At 33.6% G+C, this 27,882-nt stretch overlaps 1 protein-coding gene and 1 long non-coding RNA gene across 5 annotated transcripts in view; one reads left to right on the top strand and one right to left on the bottom strand.

Moving 5' to 3' along the window:
* Positions 1 to 25,107, bottom strand: part of LOC115270130 (uncharacterized) — a 35,126-nt gene extending 10,019 nt beyond the window's left edge. The window contains exon 1 of the mRNA XM_062853847.1: positions 24,767 to 25,107. Coding sequence (XP_062709831.1) covers positions 24,767 to 24,848 — 82 coding nt within the window. The 5' untranslated portion in view covers positions 24,849 to 25,107. The remainder of the gene's footprint in view (positions 1 to 24,766) is intronic.
* LOC115269696 (uncharacterized) lies at positions 161 to 9,165 on the top strand. Of its 4 annotated transcripts, none has more exons than XR_009998041.1 (3): positions 161 to 2,801; positions 4,312 to 8,362; positions 8,417 to 9,165. It is a non-coding gene; the product is annotated as an uncharacterized LOC115269696 (long non-coding RNA). The 4 variants fall into 4 exon arrangements; XR_009998042.1 differs by having other exon boundaries at positions 161 to 4,401; positions 5,253 to 8,362; XR_009998040.1 differs by having other exon boundaries at positions 161 to 5,352; positions 5,850 to 8,362.
* Positions 25,108 to 27,882: the final 2,775 nt, after the last annotated feature.

Raw genomic sequence — 27,882 nt, 5'->3', positions numbered from 1 at the left:
TGGATAATATATAATGGAAAAGTCGTTCAAAAATAAGCATCATTAATACGAAAAAGCTTTGATGTTGCGAAATAATTAGAGCCTGTCAAATGTTCATTGATGAACGTAATTTCTTTAGTAATATTTCTAGCGGAAATTATAATGTTAACTGTTGATGAAATTATAGCGGAAGCTTAAAAGAATTTCTGAAAAAGTGCCTGTGAGTTTGTTAATAAATTTTTGATGGAAATTCCGAACGAATTTATAGCCGCGTTTAACAACAATTTATTTTTAGCAATGCTCTTTAGATTCTGTCAGGGCTATTCCACGAATTTCTTCTGCAATTACTTCAACAAATCTTGGTACCTTTCCAGGACGTTTGTCATAAATTATATGTCTCATTAGGGGAAAAACCATTCCAGAACTTTGAAAGTCTCTATAATAAAGATAAATCAATCAATCAATTCCAGAGCTTAACCTTATTTTTCCAAAGAAATTCAGTCCGAAATTCTTCATGAGATTCATACCATACAATGTTCGGTGGTAGAAGTGTTAATTATAATGGTAAAAGCTTTATTTATTTGCGAATCATAATGGAAAACAAAAATAAAAATACAATTAAATCCTTTGAGCATTCACTAAAATGCGAGATTTTAAGATCGTTTGCGCTGGCTCAAGCCAACGCGGATTAGAAACCGTCTAAGCAGAATACCCTCTTCGATTGAGTGAAATGAGTTTTTGATACATTTTACTGTGACGTTACAACGTCTAGACGCCTTTTCTGTCAGAATTTCCACTATAACTCGTAAATTCGACCGAAAACCCTCAAATATTTATACATATTCGAATTCCTTGTAAAATTTCCAATAAGTATGATCTGTTGAACAGTAAGTTTTCATTGGGAAAGTATGTTAAAAATGGGAATGAGTGGCGTGGCGTTACAACGTTGTAACGTTACGGTACTAATTCCCATTTTAACATACTTTTCCAAAGAAAACTAGCTGTTTAACAGATTAAACTTATTGGAAATTTTACAAGGATTCCGAATATGCAAAAATATTTGAAGGTTTACGGTCGAATTTACGAGTTATAGTTGAAAATCTGACAGAAAAGGTGTCAAAACGTTGTAACGTCACGGTAGAATGTGTCTTTTGAAGCTTATAGTTTCGCTCTCTAATGGTTATTTTTTGACAAATATGTGTATTTCGAATACCCGGGATTTCAAAATACGTATATCTGTTAAAATTAGAGTGAAACTATAAAGTAGAAAAGCTTATTTCACTCAAAATATTTAAAACTATAATGATATTTAAAATGGACTTACCTGTACTGTGATGCTGCTTTCACTATTAATAAACAAAATGGCATTCACTGAGTTCACCGAAAACATGAATACACACTGAGTCCTTGAAAATCCACTATGGGTATACATAAACTGTGGTAAAAGATCACAATTATGGCAGATGAGTGATGTTGAGCTCCCATACAAAACTTTTAGGGTGATATAGCTCAAAATGCCATATTTCATACTTACTACGATTTCCCTCTTACAACAACGTCAATGTTTAATAAAAGGGATAAGAGAAACACTTTCAAAACTTATGCATTTTTTTTATTTTTTTTAAATGTGTTCAAAATGTGGTTCGTTAATCCTTCATGGTGTAGCTTATGCCTTATGCACAATAAAATCCAAGCACTCATACATTCACTTAAATATATGGTGCCATTTATTTTTAGCTGACTCAATGATCACCCAAACGTGTTGAAGGATTGCATGGGATTTCGTGAAAAAAGAATCTTATTACTCAAATTGTGCGTATTTCATAACAAAAAATATTCGCTTTAATTTTATCACTTTTAATAAATTTCAGTCCATTCAAATGACACTTGCGGACCAATACCTTAGTGATGAACTTCACGAAATATGAGAACAGTTAATTAAAAACATTTTACTAAAAATCAAAATCTGAACACGTTTGATACATTTTCGAAACGTTACAACTTAAATATTTACTTATAAGAAATGTTTACCTATCCCAATTGCAAAATTTACAATCACAGAATAGGAACTTGGATTCTAAAACATGAAATGTTAAATAATTTGAGTATTATGGCATCAACAACCAAGCGTCTCTATCTTCCATACAAACTCATCACACCCCATATGGTCCCATATTCAACAACAGTAACCAGTAACAACGAAATTCTAATTATCGATATAACAAAAACATAAACGATATATTTATCTAAAATTAGATTTTGACTTAATTTTATTGAATTTTGATTATGGTTCTCGCAATGAAATTCAAATGCTACAAACCGATGAGTCTTTATTATTTTTTTTTCTATGAGTGATGTCTCACAAATGTATAACAATATGCTACTTTACCAAAAAGCCTTCATTTTTATCAAAAGTAAAATAATTTGTCATAAAACAGTGTTTAAATCATCATGATGGAAAACAATAAGATTTTCGATTCAAGTCCAAACCAAGAAAGTATGAAGAGCTACTCAAAATAGGTTATTTTAAATGAGTTTCGTAAAAAAAAATGATTTGTCAATTACACACTGATTTACTTATTTTACTAGTGTAAGACCTCGAGGTGTATATGTGCAAAATATACCCCTGTAATGTTTTCACCAATACGCACTCAAATTCATTACCCAAATAAATTCACATGTGCAAACGTATTAGAGAATCTATTACATACGTCACTCAATTTTTCATGCTTCAGAGGCTTAACACTCATCCATTGTTCATCCATTCCTCATATTGTGTGTGGTGCTTCAATTAAATCAAAATGGAAAACGACATCGAAATGGTAAGTTTATTTTATAATTTTAACTTAAATAGACATCTTTAACACAACACATCATCTTACATTACAACCTATAGTATATGAACCTGTAAAAATACACATATGTTATTTGTGTCATGCAAATCACTCGTCTTATAATACAGTAATTCCTCCATGTGGGATGTAGCTTCGTTCCACGAAGGAGAAAGTAAGTCCCTTGTTAGTCTCGAATAAAACGCACACAATACACTCCTCTAAATGTGAACAACCTATAAGTAGATAGTTTATGACACCGTATTGTAAGAAATCGGACATACAATTGCTTCTTTAATCCTCGAGCAGTCGCGTCTTCGACCACCCTCAGCGACACCACGTTCATGCTGTTATTTTCATGGTTACAAGCGTGTTATTTTCATGGTGCGTGTACTCTGTACACGATGCAATCGCTGTACGCGGGTGAACGGTATTGAGATAATTTCATGCCCGGGAGCATATTTAAAAATCAATTTGAAGGTGATTTCAAAAAATCTTATTTTAAATTAATTTTGAGTATCAAAATAAAGTTCTAAAAATCTAAAAAAAAAGTCACAGTGGCTCAGAAAAGAAGGGCTCTTTCGTGCAAAATTAAAAATCCAAATAATTTTCTTTAACTTAAAAACCCAATTGTTATTTGTACAACAGGTTTAATTTTTAGGATTGAGTATTGCACAAATTGTATGCAATTTTTTTTGTAATTTCGAATACCATTCAGATTCGGATTCGATCTAGTCAGTGGCTGTAGAAGCAGCAGCTGAATCTGTGGAAGACATACTGCCGATCTTCTGCAAAGGAACGTGAGTAACAATGTTGGCACATGTCTGGTTTTATCCATCAAACTCTTGATCGTTCGCTATGTTATCTTCCATAGATGCTAGATTTACCAATAGATCTTGCATTTTAATATAGCAGACATACCACAGTGTTATTATTTCACCAGATAACTAGAGACGTCAACAAATGGCGCTTACGTCACTTTTCAGAATCTTAGCAGCACGGTGGTAAGTTAAAAAGTGTGTTTATGTTAATATATTTTAAATCATACATTTTGCAAAAGTTGTTCAACTAGCTTAAAGCATCTATTTGCATCAGAATTATGATATTATCTGTATATAGCTAAAGATAAATCAAGAAAATTTGTCCATTATCTCTTATATATTGTTTATTTACCTTCATTATTGACAACTTCAAATTTCTCAAAATTACTCAATATTGGAAAAGAATTTTGTTAATTTCGTTAATTTTATACAGCTTTATAACTTAGTATTTACAGACGAGAGGCATAAATAACATGAAATAATTTATCAACTTCATATGATGGAACAGACTGCCTGTAATCGCATATCAGCACCTTATTTGCTGAGTACCCAATCCAAGTGGAATTGATATGCGATTAAAAGGCAGTAGAGTCAATTTCATCTTAAGCACTCAATCTCGAAGAACTAATCTGTGCATAACGTTTACTAAATAGTTATGGTATTATTTTGATTATTTATAGATACTTTCTGCACTGGAAAAATCGCAAAGAAATCTAGAAATAAAAATTAAAAAAAAAGATCAACCGGAAAAAGAAGTTGGAGATAAGGAAGTAATATAAAAATTACCATTTTTAAATTTCTAATCTATCTCAATGAAATATGAACAAAACAATCAATCAATTCGGTAACGCAAATATTCTTCAAAACTATAGAAGATTTATATAGATATTTTATGTTTCATCTTACTGTCAACTATCACAATGTTTGATTCATAACTATCCACTAAAATATTGATCTTTTAAACAATATTTAAATACTGGTTAACATCTCAACCACATTTTCTACACCAAGCAAATATTTAACCAAAACTTGATAAAACATATAATTAAGAATGTTTATATATAAACATTTTACCTCATTTTGGGTATCCAAGATAAGTGCTTTTCTCTTGCTGTCATAGTTTTATAATTGCTTTTCTATAACAACTTTATTGCCGTGCACAACATAGTTGTACAATGTCCTATGGGAATTCCTATCAATGTGGGACAACTATGCTGCACACGACAATTTCATACGGTGCACTCTTCTTTCAAGTCTAGTTAGGCTGATACAAATTTATTTTTGACTTTTTGTCTCCCCCCCCCCCTTCAAAAATTTTTGGCTGGAATTTGCATTCTGAGGGGGCAGATAAAAAAATATTTATCAAAATATCGGGTCTTGCCAAAAAATCTTTAACAAATCCGATGAGTTTTTAACATTTTTCAAATAAAATGCTTTATTATTTTTATTCCCTCCCCCCCCCCCCCTCGACCAGCCAAAGAGTGGTGGGACAAAAAGTGAAATAAATATTTGTAACGGCCTTTATTCGTGAAAAATAAAAACATTATTGAGAGGAGGTTTGTTCATATTTCAATCCTTTTGAATCGTATTATATATAATTAACCTTCTATTTGATTTTAAGGAAACAGATATCATTGAAATACAAATGATCGTTCGAAATCTGCTCGAAATGGCAGCAAAAATTATGAATCGGTTGAACCAAATGTCCATAAGAAACAAAAGTAAGTCTCTCACTGGATATGATGTATTGCACAGTACTCTCTTTTTAAATCAGCTAGCGAACAATATTTCTTCGATAGTCCTTAAATTTGTTAACTAGGCAGAATTTGCGTACTATCGGCAGTTTTTTTGTCTTATTGATAGGGAAAGTTATGAAGTTAACTTTGAATTCAACAGGTTTGAAATAACACCCCATGCTGCCTAAAATAGCATAAAGTTGATAGCAAAAAATTTATATTTGAATGGCATATGCCTATATCATGCCAATCTCATTTTTTAATCTTTCAGTAATATCAAGGTTTTGAGGAATCCTAATTTGAAAACAGACAAAGCATATTTTTTTACTTTGGAAAACAAAGATCTACTATTCTTATTATCTAACAAACAAATTATGCTGTTTCGGCTGTTAAAAAAGAGAGAAAAAATGCATATTCATATAGAATCAAACCATCTTAAGCAAACTATTCACACTAGTTTTTTTTTCATAATTATTTTACAGATAATGTGAGAGAGAAGCTGGAAAGTATAATCAGCGAAATTCGAAGAGCGTCAAAAAAATATAAATAAACTAATATTTCCAATAAATAAAACAATTATGTTTTCAATAAATCTTCACTTTTCAAGTACTTTTTCTGAATAGATAGAGCAGTGATCATCAAACTGTAAAGGATTTGTGCCACCAGCGATCTGACTTCGTAATACATATATTTGAATATAACCCGCTAAAAGATTGCAAAAACCAACATTGTGCCAATGAAACCCCTGTAAAGCAAAAAATAATAATTCCTAAACAAAAGAAAATGAACAAAAAGCTATGCTAAATCAGTATAGTTAACTTTAAAAATGATTAAATTTGTTTCATTAAAGAACATTTAGTTCTGACAAGTTTGATGTAAGGTACACCGGGACAAGTTGAAACAACGGGTTAACGTGATGTTATCCAACGATGGTGACCAGATCAAATGACATAACACATAGTTTTTAATTCAAACAATCTTTTGGCGAAAGACACATTTCTAGAAAGTATTGAAAACTATTTCAAAACTTCGCGTTTCATCTTGCCCCACCCGTTTCAACTTGCCCCGGTGTACCTTAAGTTTTCTCTCAACACTGAATTTTGTGTTCCATGACAAATTTACCTTTGGATTTCCTTTGAAATCTTAATCCTGAAAATTTTGAAAATATTTTGAAAGTAATTTAATACTACTATAAATATCCTATATATGTTTGACATTGTTATAACATGATTTTTACTTTAATTTTTAAACTTTGTAACTCTATATACACTAAATTACCAAATTTACCACAGTAACTTAGTTCGTTACGAAGGCATAAGTTTCTACAAAATAAATATATTATGTTCTAAACGAAGAATTTAGATAAGGCTCTAGGAGCCTATTGTGGCCCGCATAGACAGTAAGCCTGAGGAATTGAAAAAAATGAAGTGATTATATTGCGCATTTCCCACCCACTGGACCCCTTTCGCAGTTAGTATAAGTGCGGGATCGTGAATAAAACTGCGATTTTGCATCGAATCGTGTCGGTGTCTTCTGCGAACTTATGCATTACAAGGTGCTGAACAAGTGCGCAGAACCGAAACGCCATCAAATACTGTTCATATTTATTTGCACAATTTTTATGTTCAAATAAAAAAAAACTCGATTTTTTTGTACAACACTTTAACTGCGGAACGTTTTAAAGAACTAGATCAAACTTAACATAAATGCTATAACTAATCGGCAAAGAAAAATGTGAAACAGTGTTTTAATTATTTGATAACTTAATAACATTTGAACTGGTTGAAGAGACATTTATGTAAATCATATTTCAGCGTCTTGTAAATCTCATCGAGAAACAATTGCTATTAATCAACCAGCTCACAGAGAAAAATCCCGCAGATCAGCTATTACAACATGAGCAGAAATTGAAGAATATGCTGCAGGAAATTTACAACAGTGACGAAGAGGTGTGTCCCAATCAGGAACACTTTGTTCTATTAACCAAGGTAAAATTTCAAATATTACTATTCACACGATATTCACCAATAGTGTGCCAAATGAAAACATTTAAACTTTATAATCTATCATGTTTCAGGAACACAATATCCAACAACTAGCTGTAAGTAAAAACAAAAATTAAATATTTTGTTCAAATGAACAATGTTATTATCTTCTACAGCGCGCTAGAGTGCTGGAAGATCTAATGAAAGAGTTGCATATTTATGTGGACAGCATTGAAGAAACTCCACCAACCCGGATGGTAACATCCTTTTTATTATATATTTATTTTTGTAATTTTATGTCATTATCTTTACTATACTAAAAATGTATATTCTATAACCAAGCAAAAGCATTAGAAATTAATTAACTGCCGTAACTATCACTTATGCTCAAAAATTAGTCTTATGAGTAAAACAAGCGTTATTCTATGCATTCAATTCTCCATTAATATGAACCTTATATGATCCTGGAAAAGCATACCATATTAAAAAGAAGAAAAAAGTATTGTTTTTGCAAGGTTTAATTAATTACTCAAAGTTTTCACTTATAATTGTAAATTTTGATTAATTATTTAATTGATAAAGGTGAGTGAGTTGTATTAATGACTAATGATGAAATTCTCAAATAATGTGATCAATAATAACGTATTAAAATTAGTAATTTTAACCATTGATCATAATAAATTTACAATTCATTAATAAACCTTTCAAACTAACACTACTAAATGTTGATGTTGAATCAACCCTACTAAGAGCCGATGATGCAAAATGCCGTTGTTCACTTGAAGAATCCATTAAAACCCAATTTAATTCATAACCATGGATTATTAAAAAACAATAGTATTTTGCTTAATATGGTTAATGGGTGTGAAAATGTTTTAGAAACGTGAAATTTATTCATTATTTCATTGTTTTGCAGTCGAAGCATATGTTCTTGATAAAGGCGAAACAATATCAGCTTCTGCAAAAAAGCAAAAACATATTGAAGTCGAAACGCAATCCAACAGCTAAAGGTAAAATTACAGTAAAACGTAAAAAAATCATTCAACATGTAATTTTTTTTCTAGCTAACATTCGGCAAAAAATTTACGAGACGCATATGAGTGCTGTGGAAGCGCTTGAAGAGCTGCTGCGACGTTAATTAAAAAAATCTCCAGAACTTTTTGTCGTTTGTTTTTTCATTAGTTGAAGCTTTCATTATTAAAAATTAAACAAAACGGAATTGTGCTTTTGTTTGTTGTCAAAATTGGAAATTCTCTTAACTTACAGAAGTGTTGAGCATATCCATGGAATATTGGACGAAATAGTGCTCATTGACCGATGTAAATTAAAAATATTCAATATTGTTTGTTTTAATTGGCTTTTATCGATGAATTACAAAGCTGTGAAGAAATTATAAGAAAAGTTGCATGTATTATCTCTTCGTAACGCGAAGGAAACATTTATTCATAAAAAAAAACGAGTAAAGTGTTTGCATTCTATGGCAGATACGTATTTTGACCTCAACTGTATCAAGACAATGACAAAATGTCGAAAGACAAAACGTCGAAACGTGAAAGAACGAGCGTCATTAACGAGAATAAGGAATCATTTGCTTAAATTACTCGTTTTCAACGTGTTGTCCTTTTTTTGGCATTCAACGTTTTATTTTTCGACGTTTTGTCGCTAAGCCTCCATCTACATATATATGAACATTTAAAAATTATTATTAAGAAACATTTTATTTTCTTGGAATGAGAAATTTTCAACAATTTTAAAACAAAACTAACATATGATTTTCTAATTATTCCATTATTCTGAACCCTTTTGAATTTGACCCCCACTAATAAGAACATCGTCAAAACTAAAAAGTGGCTCAAACGTCATTCTGCCCATGAAACGGAACGAAGAATAAAAACAAAACAGCAAACAAGATTACCAGCAATGTGTTTTTCAATGCCTATAGTGTTATTAGAAGTTCAAATTTAAAAAGAGCCCCGTTGGTTTGCATAAGGTATCGTTCAAATCAACGGGGGTAGACGGCAGTTGTTCTGATTCAAGGCTCTAAATTTGAGAATTCTATTCACTATTGTTATTGTGACATGATAAATGGAACGCAAAAACATCTAATAGAAATTGTTCACTTAATAACTAAGAGTACACAAAGTGCTAGCTGAACTGATATACAGTAATATTTCAAATCTATGAGCCTCTTTTAACACTGCAAAGCTTGAAGGCTTGCTTTAAGAATGCAATCTTTAAGAATTATACATGAAATTAATGAAAAATGAAGGTCTGATGCACAGAGCGGAACAAGAAAGCAGAAAGTGAATTACTAATTTTAAAGTTACGTTTATATCCATGCAGCCGATCTTTGCCGGTTTTCCCCATAATCGATAAAAAACACAAGTTACCCGTTACCACGGGACTTTGTTTGTTTCGCTAATGTGTGAAGATTGAACTCGATTCAATTTTTCTAAGTCCGAGTTACCACGGCACTTAGATGAATTGCGAACCGATAGTGGAATTGAGATTGAGCTCCATCCCACTACTCGGTACCACAGCACAGAATGCGAAGAAATTTTTCTGGCTGAGTATGCGCAAAGCACACATTGATTGATTTATTGACGTTAGTGTGCGTGCATTGTACAATAGAACTTTGAGTCCCTTGTTGAGGTCCATGAGTGATTGCTATAAAAATTTGCCCTTGTGGGTTAAAAGATATCAAGTGCGGGCGCAAAAATATTTGAAGAAATATTTTTTTTGTTAAAACAAGTGAGAAAAAGTGAATTTAAGAGTGGGAGTGAGAGAAATATTGGAAATAGAAAGGTAAGTTTCTACAGCATATAAAATTTATTAGAAATGTGTGATAATTAACTGATTTTTGGCTACATGTAGTGACGCTTGTCTTAGACTGGCTTCAAGTATAGGGAGGGTTGATTGTAGCCTTTGACCTCAACCCTTTTGTTAGTTTTGTGGGATTTTTTTTCATGCTCAAACAAAAAATAAATCAGAATGATCGGATAGTAAAAAGTTGATACATTACAGACTTTTAATGTTCTAAAATGCAACATATTTTATTCCATATGTAATACATATTATGTATGTATCTATTTTTTGAATTATGTAAAATTACAGTTCATACAGTTTATTTTGGTAACTTGACCCATGGTCCATCGCAAAGAGCGGTTGAATTGGTCTAAGAACCGGTGACAAAACAATCAATCAAACCTCATTATTTCAAAACAGCTACCAGTCTGACAAAAACAGGTAATAGGTATTAGGTTCATATTTTCATCAAATATTTTACGTACTTTTAAATTTAGGCTGATTTACAATTGACCTTTACCACTTCTTATATAATGCATATTGTCCTAATCTTTCTAGAGCAGAAACCAATGTTAACCTTCCTTTTGCATCACGTTGGCAGCAGCTCGCTGACGTAGTGTACGGATTGGGTAAAAAATGACCCTAATGCCAAAGGAGTTAACCTAAAAAAACAGCAAGTGGCATTTTCAAGCCAATCCCAGTCAATAAACTAGTTCACATTATTCAACTGCTGATTATGTAAAGAATTTTTCTCGAATGATAACATTTTTTACAAATTAGATTCTTCAACCTTACATATATCAAATGAAATACAATATTTAGTAAGATAAAACAAATATTCAGCTTAATTGCAAACATAATAAATTTTATGTTAGTCGAAAAACAAATCAACAGTTTTGGAATAGGTTCTGAAACTCTTTTGTTTTCTAAATGAACTTTGTTTGCAACTATTGCACTATTTAAGCTTTGAGTTTCATCTCCGACGTTATGTTGCAACGTGTGCTAATAATCTAAACCAATGATGAGAAACCAGCAAGAGCAAAAAGGAAATACATATTATGGTAGATCGGCATCTACGAAAACCATGTTGAAAATGGCTGTGGCACATCAGAAACATGGAAAATGCTGTATGTGGTAACAAAGTAGCGTTTGCAATGCTTGAAGACCAACACAAATCGTGTATTTGAAGTGCTACAAAACAGCTGCCAGATTTGGAGTGGAAGTTCGGTTGCTAATTTAGGACAATTTAGCAGTCAAACTGATTTAATAGGGCAGTAACAGTTTTTGAGTTTTAGATCAATATCGAGTTTTACAACTTTATAAAATATGGAATTTACTCAATTTCAAGTATCTTGCGTTTTGTTCAACGTATTTTAAATCATTTTCCAAAATCATGACTATAATACCATTCGATCATTTGAATGCAGGTTTTGCGTCGGATTGATGAAATTCAAGATATTGGCGAGTTATGGGGGCGATCTCCTTTAATTTTAGCAAAATTTCCAAAAATATATGAATAAATGTATTATTTTCAATAAGAAAAAAAAAATTCTTTCTCAACGTTTATTGGACATATCATATGTAGGCAAGTTACAGTAAAAAATTCAGCACAATCGGAGCATTAATAACGGAGAATAAGATGTGTGAAATGAGCGACTTTGCTTAAAAATAGAACAAAAATTGATTTCAAATCATGAACCTTGTATGGAAAGTCGAAAAAATTTCCGCTCTACTGATTTTTTTTTCCTTCGCGTTTTTGAACTCAGGGTATGATTCTACACTAAAAATGATCATCAGCTTACCGAGCTCAAAATGCCTGAACTAGTGTTACCTAACATAAAACTCAGTTCGACAGTATTATTACCCTGATCTCCCAAGCATTACACAAGTACACACTAAAGAACGTCTGCCTAGAAACCGCATTGTTTTCAATTAAATTGCAAACAGTGTTTTGTGTTGCAACTCATCTTCCATTGAAATTTAAGCAACCCATAGGCCCTGACTTGCCCAACTGTAAAAAAATAGAACAATTTTTTTTTGAGTTCATTAACTCATTCCTTAACCCTCCTTTTAAATTTTTGACCCAAACCGTACGCTACGTCAGCGAGCTATTCCCAACGTAATGTAATAGGAAGGTTAAGTAGACATATCAGGGTTTTCGCCAAAAGATAAAAGTACTACATGCGCTTAGATGTCTGTTCTATGTGATTTTAGCTCTCTTCAAGAAATATCCAAAACTATACATGCATTTCAACGACCTTTCAGTCCGTCAAACTCGGTCAAAACATAAAGTCTCATGACAACATACTTATGCGAATTTCAAAAGTTGCTAAAAACTAGCTGAGGATTATACTATGTCTCTACACAGCCATTTCCATAGACTTTTGCCACAAGGTGATTTGGTTCAAATAAATATGTCTTGACAAACAACGAACAACAGGGAGTTGCAAAAATGTTTGGAATAGGCAACTTTTTTTTTCTCTCACGAAAAAGTTCAACATACTTTAACTTTTCATAAAGTGCATCATTTGTCAAATTTTGATTGTTTGACAACCTAATAAATATGTACCATTAGTACAAATTTGAGCTCGATTGGTTAAACTTTCGCCAAGCTATAACCGTTCTCGTAAAATACTATTTTTTAAAGAACTTATATTTAATGTACCGAAATTTCGCACTGTTCTGTATTTCTCAACATGGTTTTTGTATAATTTTTTTTTCAAATCATTGAAAAATTGATGTTTTGATCACTTTTTAGGTATTATTGTTTCTTTTGAATTGAGTCGCAACAATTAACACATTAAACATTTTTCCTACATCATTCTATTATAGTAAAAGAGTTAAGAAGAGTTGAATTTACTCAAAAAATATTTTCCTTTATGTTACATGGAAAATAAAAGAAAATATTTTAACAATAATCTTCAAATCTCAAAATGTTTGCATTACAAAAAAAAATTGGTATTCCAAATAGGCTTCTGAGAAAAATATAAAAGTGTAGAGTTGCTAAATACCAAAATTCACTAAATAAACCATTAAAAGAAATCACCTTCCAAGACATGCCTTAACCGATTTTAGATTTTAGATAACGAAAAATGATATTCAGATTGGGTATTGGAGGGTGACACTCCATTTATGAAAAATTAGATTGTTTCTCAAAAGTGAGTAATTGATGATTACTCTATAGCTGATCCATGGATGTGCACTTGTACCAAATGAATCGAAAACAATCCATTTTTGAATGGTTTCAAACGATCGTGTTAACATTTTTACTGAGACAGAATTGATTGGGTTATTTCAGCCAATAGTGGTCCCTTAACCTATAGTGGACCTCTTTGAATTTTTCTTAAATTTCCTGCCCAAGCTTGTTTCTACCACTTCCACCGGGAAACGATTTCTCATGTTCCACAGTGGTCCAGATTTGAAAATACCTGGCACAAATTGCCAAATCATAGTTGTCTGCTAGTTTTAGCCTAAATGAATGTATTGGAACATGATTTAGCGCTTAATTTCATTTTATTGACATTTTCAATATTTGTCGATTTCTGCGAACAAAATCCGAACAAAATTGATGTTTTTCATACAATTTCACTATACATAAATTATAATGGCGCTATTGTTTTGGCTGCTCTTGGCAGTTGCATTTTTTTTTCTTAACCGATTCTGCATACATAAACGTACATTTGAACGGAATATCCCCGCGGAGAGTAGCGGGGAGCGATTTATAAGACACTTTGAAGTTGAAGCGTAGGAATTTCTCGCACCAATGACATGCAATGACAATTTTGAAGCCAAAAGTGTTATTTTGATCTCTTGCTCCATTGCAGATGTCTGATATACACAAGAACTTACAAATAAACTTTTGAAAGCAATTAAATTACTTATATTAACATACTTTTGTAGTGGTTGAACTTGTTTGAGTTCTTTATCAAAAATTCAGTACTTTTTCCATCAGCAGCTATTCAATGCTGTAAGGTACCCCGGGGCAAGTGGGACCTAAAAAAAATGCTAGTTTGGTTTTGTCAAGCCAAAAAATTCTAAACATAAATAGTCTTATAATTCCAATGGTTCTGAAAGACATTGTTGGTATATTTCTTCTTATTAACGGGCATTGAAACTGTTTCAAAATTTTTAAATTCTGTATATTATGCATATGATGAAAAGTGAAGCAGATCTTCATTTACACCGTATCACGGGGCAAGTGGGACCTATTCGGATTTTTTGTACAAATGGCTTAATAAAGTTGCTGCATATATGTAATGAAGCATAAATTATAGATATATTATGCGAAAAACTATGTTTAGCGATTTATGTTGGAAAAGTTTTGTGGTATCGTGCATAAATTACGTAACACATATAATAACGAAACACTGAGAAAAAATGATTAAACTCTAGCAGCTCGTGCAAAACAAATTGATTTTATTTATACAAAAAGCGCCCTAAGGTTAAATACCGAAAGATTAACAAGATACAAAATCAATATTTCTAATTTTTTTTAGCGCCAGTCAGTGCTCCTGTTATTATGGATGCTCAATATATTGTATCCCATTAAATACATGTTCAAAAATTGAGTTTCTGCCAGCTTTTCTAAAAATTGGACCATTGTGTGTTCCTAGACATTAGTTCCAAGTGGTAGAAAGCGATATTTATATATTTTGAACAAATTTATAAATGGGAACAAGTCTGGGGGACCACCATTGGTTAAATGTATCCACTATTGTCACCAATTTAACATGGTAAGAGAATTCGATCTACTCCAGGAAGATCCCTGTACGATAATTTAAAACAAATTTGAAATGATTATTGTATGATTTAAATAAAAAATAACAATGGTGGGAAACATATTTTTTCGATGATTGATGTTAATTTTGTGATACCGTGAGGTCGCCATTCACCGCTAATGATCCATTCATCGCTCATTTTGGGTCAATAATACCAAAACTTTCAAAAGTTCGTGAAGTATCATAACAAAAGTGAATGTAACATGTTGCCACACTAAAAAACTCTTTCATTTCATCAAGTGTGGTGCACCTCAAATAACATTCTTAAAACAATATTTCTCACACTGCACTGTGCAGTAGGGTAGCTGGGATGCCCGCTGGAATTGTTCAAGGCAAACAACGGGAAAAATATCAAACAGTAAAACCCATAAAAGATATCATTTTGGCAAAATAGGATAAATTTAACATCATGTATCACCAAGTACTTTGGTAAATAATGGTTATTTTTTTTATAAATCAAAAAATTGTGTGCAACATGCAAACATAATGCAGTGAGTGGTGAATGGATGCATGAGCGGTGATAGGAGCCAAGAGATAACGCTTTTTAATTTCAATTTTTCTTATTGTGAGCATATTTTACGATCGTTTTATGTTTTTCTGATAACAACAACATAATTATGGAGTTGTTGACGTTAATTAATATGCCATATACATCAACTTCAATTTTAAATGTCATAAACTTCACGAAAATGAGCCTCTGTACGAATTTGCCCTGTCCTGCTCACTCCCACAGAAAATTTGAAAACAGCTGACACAGTAAAAGCGCTGTTTTCAAATTTTCTGTGGGAGTGAGCAGGACAGGGCAAATTCGTACAGAGGCTCATGCTGTCAAATGTGCGGTGAATGGCGACCTCACGGTATTATAGCCCTTTTATTGTGGGTATTTTGTAAAGTTTTTCTTTCACCGCGTAATTTACGCGCCAGGCAGTTACGCGCAGCCTATCAGAAGCAAGAAAGCAGACGACATCGATCGTGCCCAAAGGCCACACTGAAACAAATTTTGTTGTGGCAACTACCGATTCCATAGTAAAATTAATAACCGTACCTATGATTCTCAACCGACAACCAAATCTGTGAAGTTTGCTGAAATATGGTTGAAGTTACAATGCATTGCAGTAAATTTGACTACAAGCGTAGTCGCCTCAACAAAAAACCTTGTCAATTTTTCCTAAACAGGCATCTTACAACACAGTATGATTAAAAAATACAGCTGTTAAACTATGATTAATCTAATGTTAACTGCACTGCTGGTTTAATTGACAGTGGAATTAACTGGAAATTGTTGTCGGTTGAGAATCATACGATTATTGATTTTACTATGAAATCGGTAGTATCCACGGTAGTATTTCAGTGCACGCAGCACGATCCCATTATCTGGAAATATTCAATTGGTTGTGACATTAGTTGCACGAAGTCTTGCACTGATCGTATGCGGTCGATACCGGTTAGATATGTTTTAAGTAATTCAAATAAGAATACTATCCATGACATGTGATTCACTTTGACATATGGGTAAAACAGTGAAACTATTTTTTTTCTTGCAAAACGCAATATCTAAAGCAAATAAAACGTTCCCGCATAGAAAAATACAATTCATGGTATCGTGTATATTATACAATGTTTATTGGTGGAATCATAACTGTACAAGTAATCATTGTTTTATGATAAAATTATCTGGGCGGAAAAAATACAATTATTCAGGACTGTTCAAGTATCATTAAACGTGTGATAATGATACATTGAATAATGCATGAATAATTTTGAATAGTAAGATTTTGCATAAAATCAAGTACAAATACTATGTTTTCAGCTAGTTTTCCTCTGAATGCAGGATTTAATAGCAAATTTATAATGTGTTCACCCTGGGTTGTGCTTGGGTCTGTCTTTCTACCTTATTTAGGCACCGTCACTCGTCATTTTTTAACATAAAAAACACACACTGTTGGGACAATCTTTACCGGAATGATTGATTGCATTTGAATGGAATGCGGTTAATGCCACCAAATTTGTAACTACGTGCCATCATTTCACGTTCCTGGACTGGTGATCTTCATAAAGGGAGTTCTTTTTTTGTAAGTTACAAACACTGAGACAGTCACCGTCGGATAATACTTGTAAACTTACATACCTTAACTTATTGCGTAGCGGAAAATCGGAATTTACAGTGCTTCCTTTGGGAATGAGTATGTTTCCTCGCATTGTTCCTCCATCAGGGTAATATTTTTCACCGCTCACCCACTTCGCACATCATTGGGTTTGAGTCACTCGCGAGCACTAATTAACTTTAGCCCAGTACATAGCACGCGCGCGGAACTACGTAGCAACATCGAAAATCACCGATCGAATCTCAAACGCACAAGAAATTACAAAAAAAAATGCAAAAAGTAAACAATGATTCACTGAATGGTAATCAAAGTTGACAGAATCCGGCGAGAGTCCGCAGGGGTGTATCATTTTTTGAAGTCGGCAAAGCAGATTTCATGAAATATTTCGCCATAATTTTTATCATTCAGTGTATCATAAAACTAATCATAAACTGATGATTAGATGTATGATATCTTGAATTTTTTGTTCGCGAAAAAAGGCATTTTTGAATGGTAACGATACTTAACAACCCATTCGGTCTATCATTCAAACCTCAAAAATGATTACTGCAATCTTTAATATGATTCAAGGTATCATTGATTTATAATCCAGTTTATGATAGCATGAATCATTTGGAAATGATAAGCTGTATAATTGCCTTATAATACCGTTTTATTCGGGTTAATTACTCAAAAAAAATAAAATAAAAATGCTGAATTTATACCCTGCTTCAAGGCGGCGATTAAGGGGCATTAAGAAATCAAAAAGTTTTAAATCATGTCACTCATTCGTGGAGTGTGTTTTATTTTTACTGAGTGTTTCAGTTATCTTGTTTTGCTTCTGAAATTGTATTTCAGATCGAGGAAATCAAAATGCCGAAAACGAACAAAAAATCGGTATTACAAAAGACAAAAACAAAGCATCTCTACGATCGGAAACGTAAATTGGAGCAAACAGGTTCCGAAGATGCAAAACGTCAAAAGATGGATAGCAGCGAAAGTGTTGATCTTAAGGATAACACTAGTGCGAAGGAACCTGTTAACCGGATGCGAAAAACTCGTGAAAAAGAGAAATATCTGGCGAAAGAAAAAACAAAAAATAGATTACGCATTCAGCGTTTACGAACGGACGATCAATATAGCCAAAATGAAAAAACTAAAAATGCACACAGGATAAAGGAAATCAGACTTCGCGATAGCTGCTACCGAATTAACGAAGCTACTTCCAATACTAAACGCATGAGGAATACGAGGACACGCGATGACTATCATAGTCGGGAGACTATAGTCAATGCTCACCGTATGAGAGAAACGAGGACTCGTGATGACTATCATAGTCGGGAGGCTAAAGTCAATGTTGAGCGTATAAGAGCAATTAGGACGCGTGATGACTATCAAGTACGGGAAACTTTAGCCAATGCTGAGCGTATGAGAGAAACCAGGACCCGAAGTGACTATCATAGTCGGGAGACTATAGTCAATGCTCACCGTATGAGAGAAACGAGGACTCGTGATGACTATCATAGTCGGGAGGCTATAGTCAATGTTGAGCGTATAAGAGCAATTAGGACGCGTGATGACTATCAAGTACGGGAAACTTTAGCCAATGCTGAGCGTATGAGAGAAACCAGGACCCGAAGTGACTATCATAGTCGGGAGACTATAGTCAATGCTCACCGTATGAGAGAAACGAGGACTCGTGATGACTATCATAGTCGGGAGGCTATAGTCAATGTTGAGCGTATAAGAGCAATTAGGACGCATGATGACTATCGAGTACGGGAAACTTTAGCCAATGCTGAGCGTATGAGAGAAACTAGGACCCGAAGTGACTATCATAGTCGGGAGACTATAGTCAATGCTCACCGTATGAAAGAAAAACGAAAGGATAGTAGTTACCAGGAACAGGAAAATAAATCAAATGCACAGCGTATGGCAGAGCTTAGATCCACCGTTCAGTACTCTCAAAATGAAATTCTGACCAACCGAATAAGAACAAAACATTTGAGAGAAAACGAGCTGTACAGAACGAATGAAGCACGCAACGATAGATTGGCAAGGCGCAATGCACGGGCCAATGAAATTTTGCACTTTAGAGATATATTTCGTAATGATCTTCGAAACCAATTAAATCCACAATCGGGATTGTTTTTGTCGTTCATAGATCAAAGACAGCAATTTCCAACATTTGTTTGCTCAAGTTGTGAAGGTGCATTTTTTCAAAACGGAGTAGTTGCGATCACACGTGCGAAAATTTTGGAAAACAAAAATAAAAAGCAAGTTGCTAAAAAAAAGGAAATCGACGAAATAACATTAGATTTGAGAGTTCTCAATCATTACGACAACAATTTCCAAAACTACTTATGTCATACCTGTAACAAATACATAGGTAGGGGAGAAATTCCAAAACTGGCAAGTAGTTGGGGATTAAAACTTCCACCGGTACCAGCTTGTGTAAGTCGTCTTAATGATTTAGAAGAGCGAATGGTTTCGCCATATGTTCCTTTCATGGTTATCAGGACGTTATCGAACCGCGCGTCAAATCCTCAGGAAGGCATAAAAGGCAGTGTAGTTCATGTGCCTGTAGATGTGAACGAAATGGTAACATCTATTCCAAGAAATTTCAATAACCTGAACATGATGGCGATTCCAGTAGATTGGAAACGGAGAATGGAATACAAGACATGTTACTTACAAGGATTTGTCCGTCCCAATTATCTCATTGAAGCATTAAACTACTTGATGAGCACAGAACTGTACAAAAGTCATGGAATTGAAATCGATGAAAGTTTTCTACATCGTCTACATAGCAATAACAATGACTTTTCTCCGGCTGAGAGTCAAGAGCAAGAAGAAGCCAAAGAAAACGACGATGACGATTTTGACTATTTGAATGATGGCGAAGATGAATGTCTACTGTTTGACTTTAACGAACAAACAGCTAATAATACTAAACTTGTATTAGCGCCAGGTCAGAATCAGTTTCCAGTGTCTGTTCATAGTAATCAAGATATAGAATATCTTAGCTTCCCAAAAATATTTGGAGGTTTACCGAGAAAAATTGGAAACAAAAACATAACTCTAACGGATACCACCAAATGGGAAATCAGGTACTTCAAAGCTGAAACAACGACCCCTCGTCTATTGTACCTGGCAAAAATGAAATTAGAACGAGATGTTTTGAACTCGGTACAAATAACCATGAAGAAAAAGGTTAATTCGGCATCAGTCACAGCGGCTCAGGCTTTGAACCCTCAATTTATATCCGACTTATTGCAACACAACGAAGGTTTAAAATTTTTGAGCAATATTGCCAACTCTCCAAGCTATTGGGCAGCTCAAAAGAAAAAAGTTTTTGCAATGATCAAACAGCTTGGTAAACCTGTTTTGTTTTTGACCGTTTCAGCCGTCGAAACAAATTGGCCTGAATTGATACAAGGACTAGTAAGGAAAAAAACAAACGAAAATATATCTTTGGTTGCAGCAATGAACTTACCATCTAACGAAAAGTATAAATTAGTGAAGGAAGATCCTGTTTTCACTGCACGATACTACGACTACCGGCTGAAGCAGCTCATGAAAGTCATCAACGATCCCTCAGGACCTTTTGCTCCGTATCAAGTGACAGATTTCTATCGGCGGCGTGAATTCCAGCAACGTGGATCTCCCCATGATCACTTGCTTCTGTTTCTGGAGAATGCACCAACCCTAGATGCTAATGATGAAAACTCCTTCGAAAGAGTAATCGACTTTGTGGACAAATTCATCACATGTGAATTCGATGATCGTAATCCATATTGCAAATATGCGCGACACAAACATTCCGATACATGCAGTAAAGGTAGGAAAAATAAACAATCATGCAGATTCCATTTTCCCAAGTTTGTAATGCCGGAAACAATGATTCTGAAACCATTGTCCAATGACGAAAAAACATCTGAAGTAAAGAATAATTTACAGAAAATCAAGGATCTAATGCAAACGTTTTTCAAAAGTAAAGAACGTGTATACAAGGATTTCGACGCGATTCTTGAAGAGTTAAACATGACAAGAGACACCTATATAACTGCAATACGTTGTTCTACGCCAAAACTAGCATTATTCTATAAACGTCGAAGCTGTGATGTAGATATTAATACATATAATCGCAATATACTGAATTTGGTAGAAGCAAATACCGATCTTCAATTTATTGTGGATGAATACGCAGTGGCAACTTATTTGGTTGAATATATAGCTAAAGCAGAAGCTGGTTTATCTAGAGGTTTGAAAATTTGTCAAGAAGAATTAGCCAAAGGAAATCGTAGTTTACAGGAGCAATTTCGTGGCATTGCAAATAAATTCTTGAATTCAAACGTAATGTCTGCATCAGAAGCTGTGTACCATTGTCTAGGAACATCATTATCAGAAACTAGTAGAGCAGTCATTTTCATCAATACTAGCAAAAAAGAAGACAGAGTGGTTTTTTTAAAATCTAATGCAGAGTTGATGAAATTGGATCCAGATTCTACAGAAATTGCAGGCAAAAATGTTATAACATATTATTCTCAACGCATTGGACTGGACAATATTTGCTTGGCAGAATATGCAGCATATTACTTTAAAGCTGAAAATAAAAGACGCAAGGATAAAAACCTTGACTCCGACGATGACATTAACGACGATGAAGAGCCCCGAAATAATGGCTCGATAAGTCATCGTAAAAAAGCACGCATTGTACGGTATGTACGGTACAATCTTGAAAGAGATCCAGATAACTTTTACAGAGAGCAGCTACTTTTATTTCTTCCCTGGCGCGATGAAGATGAAGAGATTGAATCAATAAATTGGCATGAAAGCTACATCACAAATTTGAGTATCATCAACGCAAATTTTACCAAACTATTTGCTCTATCAGATAATGCACTCGATGCAGCAATTGATGCTGCTGTGCAGAATAGAAATCAACGGGATGACGACGAAGCAGAAGAGTGTGATGGCGACCGAATCCCGAAGGACCAGGAAATTGACATACTAGTACAAGGAGGAATGGATCGACCTAAAAACAATACTCCTTTCATCTATGCAGCACCTCCAACAGTTGAACTTCTCAGTGTATTCGAAACTCTTCAGAAACTGAACGATCGACAAAAAGAAATTGTTATGCATGTATATAAATGCTTCACTTCCAAGCAATTGCCGATCAGAGTCTTCATATCTGGATCAGCAGGAGTAGGGAAAAGTATGGTTATATCAACATTATATCAACTCATCACCCATCATTTGAGTTATTCTATTATAGCAACAAGAGATCAACAAAGTGATTCCCTGAAGGTTCTACTATGTGCATTTTCAGGAAAAGCTGCCTTTCTTATTGGAGGTAATACATTGCACTCAGCATTTGCCTTACCGTTGATGGAAACTGCAAGTATGCCCGATTTACCCATGGATGTTGCTAATAATTTAAGACAGCAATTACTACATGTTGAATTAATTATCATTGATGAAATATCAATGGTTGGTAGTACTATGTTCAGCAGAATAGACACAAGATTGCGGCAGATAACAGGAGTCAACGATGTATTTGGAGGAATTTCAATGATCACCGTTGGAGATTTCATGCAGTTATCGCCTGTGAAAGACTGCTCAGTGTTCATGCCTCCAAAACATAGCATGATTCAGGGTGATTTATCGCCACTGTGGAGCCATTTTGAGTTGTATGAACTTACAGAGGTAATGCGTCAAAAGGATGATCTGATGTTCGTTCACGCACTTAATAATTTTGCTCATGGTCAGATGTCTGAAAAAGATATTAGTATATTTAAAACACGGGAAATCGAGGAAAGCCAGGTACCTAGTCATGTCATGCGGCTTTATTACAGAAATGTAGACGTAGAAGCATATAACAAACTTAAAATTGCAGCATCTTCTGAAAAGGAAGTTAAATGCATAGCTATTGATACAATAACTGGCAAACTTACAAATGCACAAAAAGACAAGAAATTGAATACTTGGAAAGAAAAACCCACAAAAGATTGCGGAGGATATCCTTTCACGCTCTTATTGAAGAAAGGTATCAAGTACATGGTAACCGCAAACCTTGATGTTTCTGATGGGCTTGTGAACGGTGCTACAGGCAAACTAATGTTTATTCACTGTGACCCAGGAACGGAAAAACTTAAAATAGTTTTTCTTAAATTTGACTCACCGATCGTAGGTAGAAAAATGAGATTACAATACAAGGAATTCATGAACAATAATAATATAAATGGGAGTTGGACTCCTATACCCAGGAAAATATATAATCTGACCAACCTATTTCATAAGGATCACCAAGTGTTAAGAGATCAATTTCCACTTGTACCATGCGAAGCACTCACAATACATAAAAGCCAAGGCCAGACTTACGAAGCCGTATGTGTTGATTTTCGAAAAAAAGGAAGCCTTACTCGTCAGCTGGTTTACGTTGCCCTAAGTCGTGTAAGTAAGCTCTCTGGACTTTATATATTGGGCAAGTTTCCAGGAAATATGAGGAGCAACAACACAATCACCTCAAGCTTGAATGAAATGACACGGTTACGAACTGAACGAAAGCTATCTCTTGCATTCAATAACCTTGAGAGCAAACTGGGAATTTCAGTCTGCTATCTGAATATACGTTCTTTACGCTCCAATATCGCACATGTTCTTGCTGATAAATGGTATACACGTTGTGATGTGTTAATTTTATCAGAAACATGTACATATCCTAATGAAAATATCTTGATTCCCGGCTTTGAAATATTTTACCGCTCGGACAAAAAAGCGTACCCCAACTACGTCACTAAAAACATTGCCAAAGGTGTTATTTGCTTCTCCAAAAATGGCTTAAAAGTTGACGTTGAGCATTCTTGTCAAGTTTTTATAGCTGATCGCATTGGTAACTATCAGAGCCACATTGATTTGGTAAGCTTTTTGGTTAATAACACGTACATTCTCACCGGATACAAATCCCCTAAAACTAAATTTGAGGATTTCAGAAGAGCCTTTTCGGAATTCAGCAGTGAAGCAACACGTCCTACTGTAGTACTCGGAGATTTAAATTTTAATTTGAATGATTCCCAATGCTGTCAAGTACAACGGTTTTGTTCATTGATGCATAGCATGCATCTCAATGATTGTTTGCAGTCCTGTGCGGCGACGACCAAACTTGGCTCAAGATTAGATGTCATTTTTTCAAATATTGTGGATATTCAAACTGGACTATATGAAAGTTATTTTTCGGACCATAAACCAATTTTCTTCATATTGAATAAACACAATATTGCACCAGTCGTTATAACAGATTGTGATACAGCGTCCATTCATAATCAAGCAGAAAGCATGGACAATGAACTACCAAATATCTTAGTAGGTCTTTCCAAAAAACCTGTTAGCATTAAAAGCATACATACAAATTCTATTATTGACGACTATGTGGAACTGTCTTCTGGTGGAAATAGCATATGTGAAAATGACAGTAATGTTGATAGCTATTCAGTTATATGCAGTGAAATTCATCCAAAGGAAAATATATCTGATTTTGAAGCAAACGATGCCAAATGGTTGAACACCGTAGATGAGCAATCAAATACCTATGATTGCACCAGTAGTGAAATCATAACAAATCTACGAAATTCTTTCCATGAGTTCAACCGTCATGAAGAGCTAACAACATTATTTATGAATGAAAAAATCACGATGTTTAAACCTAGTATAAATTACATTACCAATTATCTGAAAAACTTACCATCTATTTGGTTTAATAGTAATCGAGATGCTCGGTGTACGTCTTCGGGCCAGTATTTGAAAGGGTTTAAAGAGATCGTCATAACCGGATTTGGTAACTGTCAATTCAATGCCGTTTCTTATGCTCTAACAGGAAATGAAACTTTTTCAATGGATTTAAGAGCTATAGCATTTTTAACAGTGACAGAAAAAGTACAACTTTTTCAAACCCTAGAAAATAGACATTGGCTAGAATCAGAGACAGTTTCTGATCTATTAAAGATATGCTGCACACCAGGAGAATATGGTAATATGGATACATTATTTGCTCTCAGTATGACATTAGAAAGGTGTTTTATCATTGTGCAACATCAGAATAAAAGAAAACAATTCTTTAAAATTCAACCTCCAAGCTTTGATAGTACTACTTTTCCAATAGTCTTACATTTATCAAATCCAGGAAGAAATGATGCACACTATAATGTTTTACTTCCAGAAGATCCTAATTCAGTTTACGAGTTCCCCGAAATTGAAGTATATAACATAAGCACTCTAATGGGAGAATAACAAACAACGTTTGTAACCGTATACATTGTCTGGTCAAACCCGAATAGCTACAATGTCACTTGGATCATGAGAACTTCGTAACGATTCACTATATTTCTGTTAATAAATTTATAAACAATAACAATCACTGAAATGTGTTTTACATTTTAGCATATTCCCTGTCATTCAATGCAACTAAAATTTCCACCATACTCTATACTCTTCCACCCCACCCCCCATTTAGTATAGACTCGTTCATACATTTTTGTTTTCTCAACTTTGTATTGAGCGTGTACTATGCATTAAAAAAGCCACAGTCTTTCTCAATTTTCATTAATTGATAAAGAATAATCTGTTGTGCTACGTATAGAACCTTAATATTTATGCGTAGAACGGGTGCCTATGTTTTCGTACACATCCCTTTTTCCTTCTATTATGCATCCATATACATAATTTCTGACTGCTATAATTAAGTTTTCCCGTAATATAATTTCTCCTAAAGAGAACAGAAAAAACGTGGTTCAGTCATTGTTTTTGCTTTTTGTTCTATTAACTGAAGATATAGTATCATTGTTATGTTGAAAATAGTAATTCTGTTCAATGATGAATGTAACGGAGTTGGGCATGAGTAAATTGATCATTTTAAACATAAATGCAGTGCTAAATTTAGCACATCCTTGGTGGACGCGGAAGGTTTAAAATAGGTGAAATAAACTATGAGGCTCTGGTACGGTTGAAGCTTTCCAAGAAATTGTCAAATTTGCATGTAAAGACAACTAAGATATGAAGCATAAGACAAACGGATGTAATCAACTATAAATCAATATTTAGACTACTAACTACTTCTGACCTAGTTTATTGAATTAAAACAATATAAAGAAAACCAACCCTTATTTTATTTTGATTTTTTAGTTGATTTTCCAAACAATCAACCTTGAGCAACCTTAAAGTATGTCCGGTACCATTGAATGCATGACAATATGATCAAAAAACAAAAAAAAACCTCAGCATGAAGAGGTTGCCAACATTCATGTTACAATATTCAGTTATAACAGATAGATCCTAAACGAGTGACGAATGTAAGCAAAAATCATTGTTATTATAACTTCTCATTAAAACGAAAACGTTAAGTATAACTTTATATGCATGATAGTAGAATGAGACATAATACAATGGTTTAAATCTGCCAACACTCTGTGTTTTATGCGATTTTATGCACTTAAATAGTAAAAATCCTATTTTTGGCATAAAAGAATGAACTTTTTTTTCATTCAAGGTATTACTTAAGTGCATAGAATCGAAAAACACTGTAAACAGTATTCAATACTCCTACAAGTCCAGAATAAAATAAAACTAAAGTTTTAGATGTGAGTTTTAAGTATTATTTCCTCTCACAAAAAAAAAGTATTTGAAAAATATTTTACAAATACTAGCTTCTATTCTAATTCTTGTTTTTGCATTAATCATTCAAATGTCATTTAAAATTTGTACACAATTAAAAACAATCAAATGCAAAATTACTGGATAGTTGACTAAAACTTGTAATATTAAATGTATTGGTTTTAATCACGTAGCTTTTTAAGCGTGTTGTGATAAGATTTGAAAGTATATCGATCAATGCATAGTAATGAATACTGTTTGCAACAAACATGCTTGATGCAACTAATGCAATGCAATGCAGCTCAGTATGATAGTAGTGTTGCCGGTCCCAAGCCCGTCAAGATGAGGGAATCATTGTATTGATAATATCACATGTAAAAAATGACTATAATGTTCCATTTATTTATTTAAGGTTCTGGATTTCTGGATATGCGGGAAGCGAAACAAGTATTGCACGAGAACAGGTGATTTTTGACTTTGTGAGCGCAATTGATAACATCGATGTGAACCTTCAAGCCATCAATTGTTTGCGTCGAGGAAGACGACTAGCATTGGATCCAGAGCAGCACCGCAGAATCAAAGACATGATGACTCACAACGAATATTTGATAAATAAAAACATACAGTTCGTAACAGTAAGATTTAATGCAAAACTAATTGGTATTGATAGTTTTTACCTGACTTTTTGATCTAAAATATAAATCTGCCTAAACATTTTTTATGGCTAAAGCCCGTTCTGTTTTCACCAGAATTAACCAGCATAACGACTAATTGCAATGGAGTACTCTATCTTTCCATAAACAGATTAAATTTAAGCTTCAACGTATTTAAATAATTTGCATTTGAGTTTGATCACGTGAGAAATAAAATAGATTGAGAAAAAAATAAACAATTAATTTTTAGAATACGGGATGGATTTTTCGATTATTTGATCAAGTAAAGATTTTAGCTTTTCAATAATTTAATCATTTGCATTAAACCAAAGAAAAAATCAAATGCCTTAAAAAGAAGATAATAAAAAAAGACTTTTTCCACAATCAAAGAACCTATGTATATTACTACAGTCTGGAATAATGAACCACCAATTGCAATGCATTTTCAAAACAAAAGGATGGTAGCTTTGTTTCATTTAAATCATTTGCATTTTCATAAGAAAGCGAACAGAATAAATCAAATATTATTAAGAAATTGAAAAAAGCTTTATTTTCATAC

The sequence above is a fragment of the Aedes albopictus genome, chromosome 2, assembly GCF_035046485.1.
Source record: "Aedes albopictus strain Foshan chromosome 2, AalbF5, whole genome shotgun sequence".
Lineage (NCBI taxonomy): Eukaryota > Metazoa > Arthropoda > Insecta > Diptera > Culicidae > Aedes > Aedes albopictus.
The sequence above is the reverse complement of the archived record's forward strand: the minus strand, read 5'-3'. Positions and strand labels throughout refer to the sequence as shown.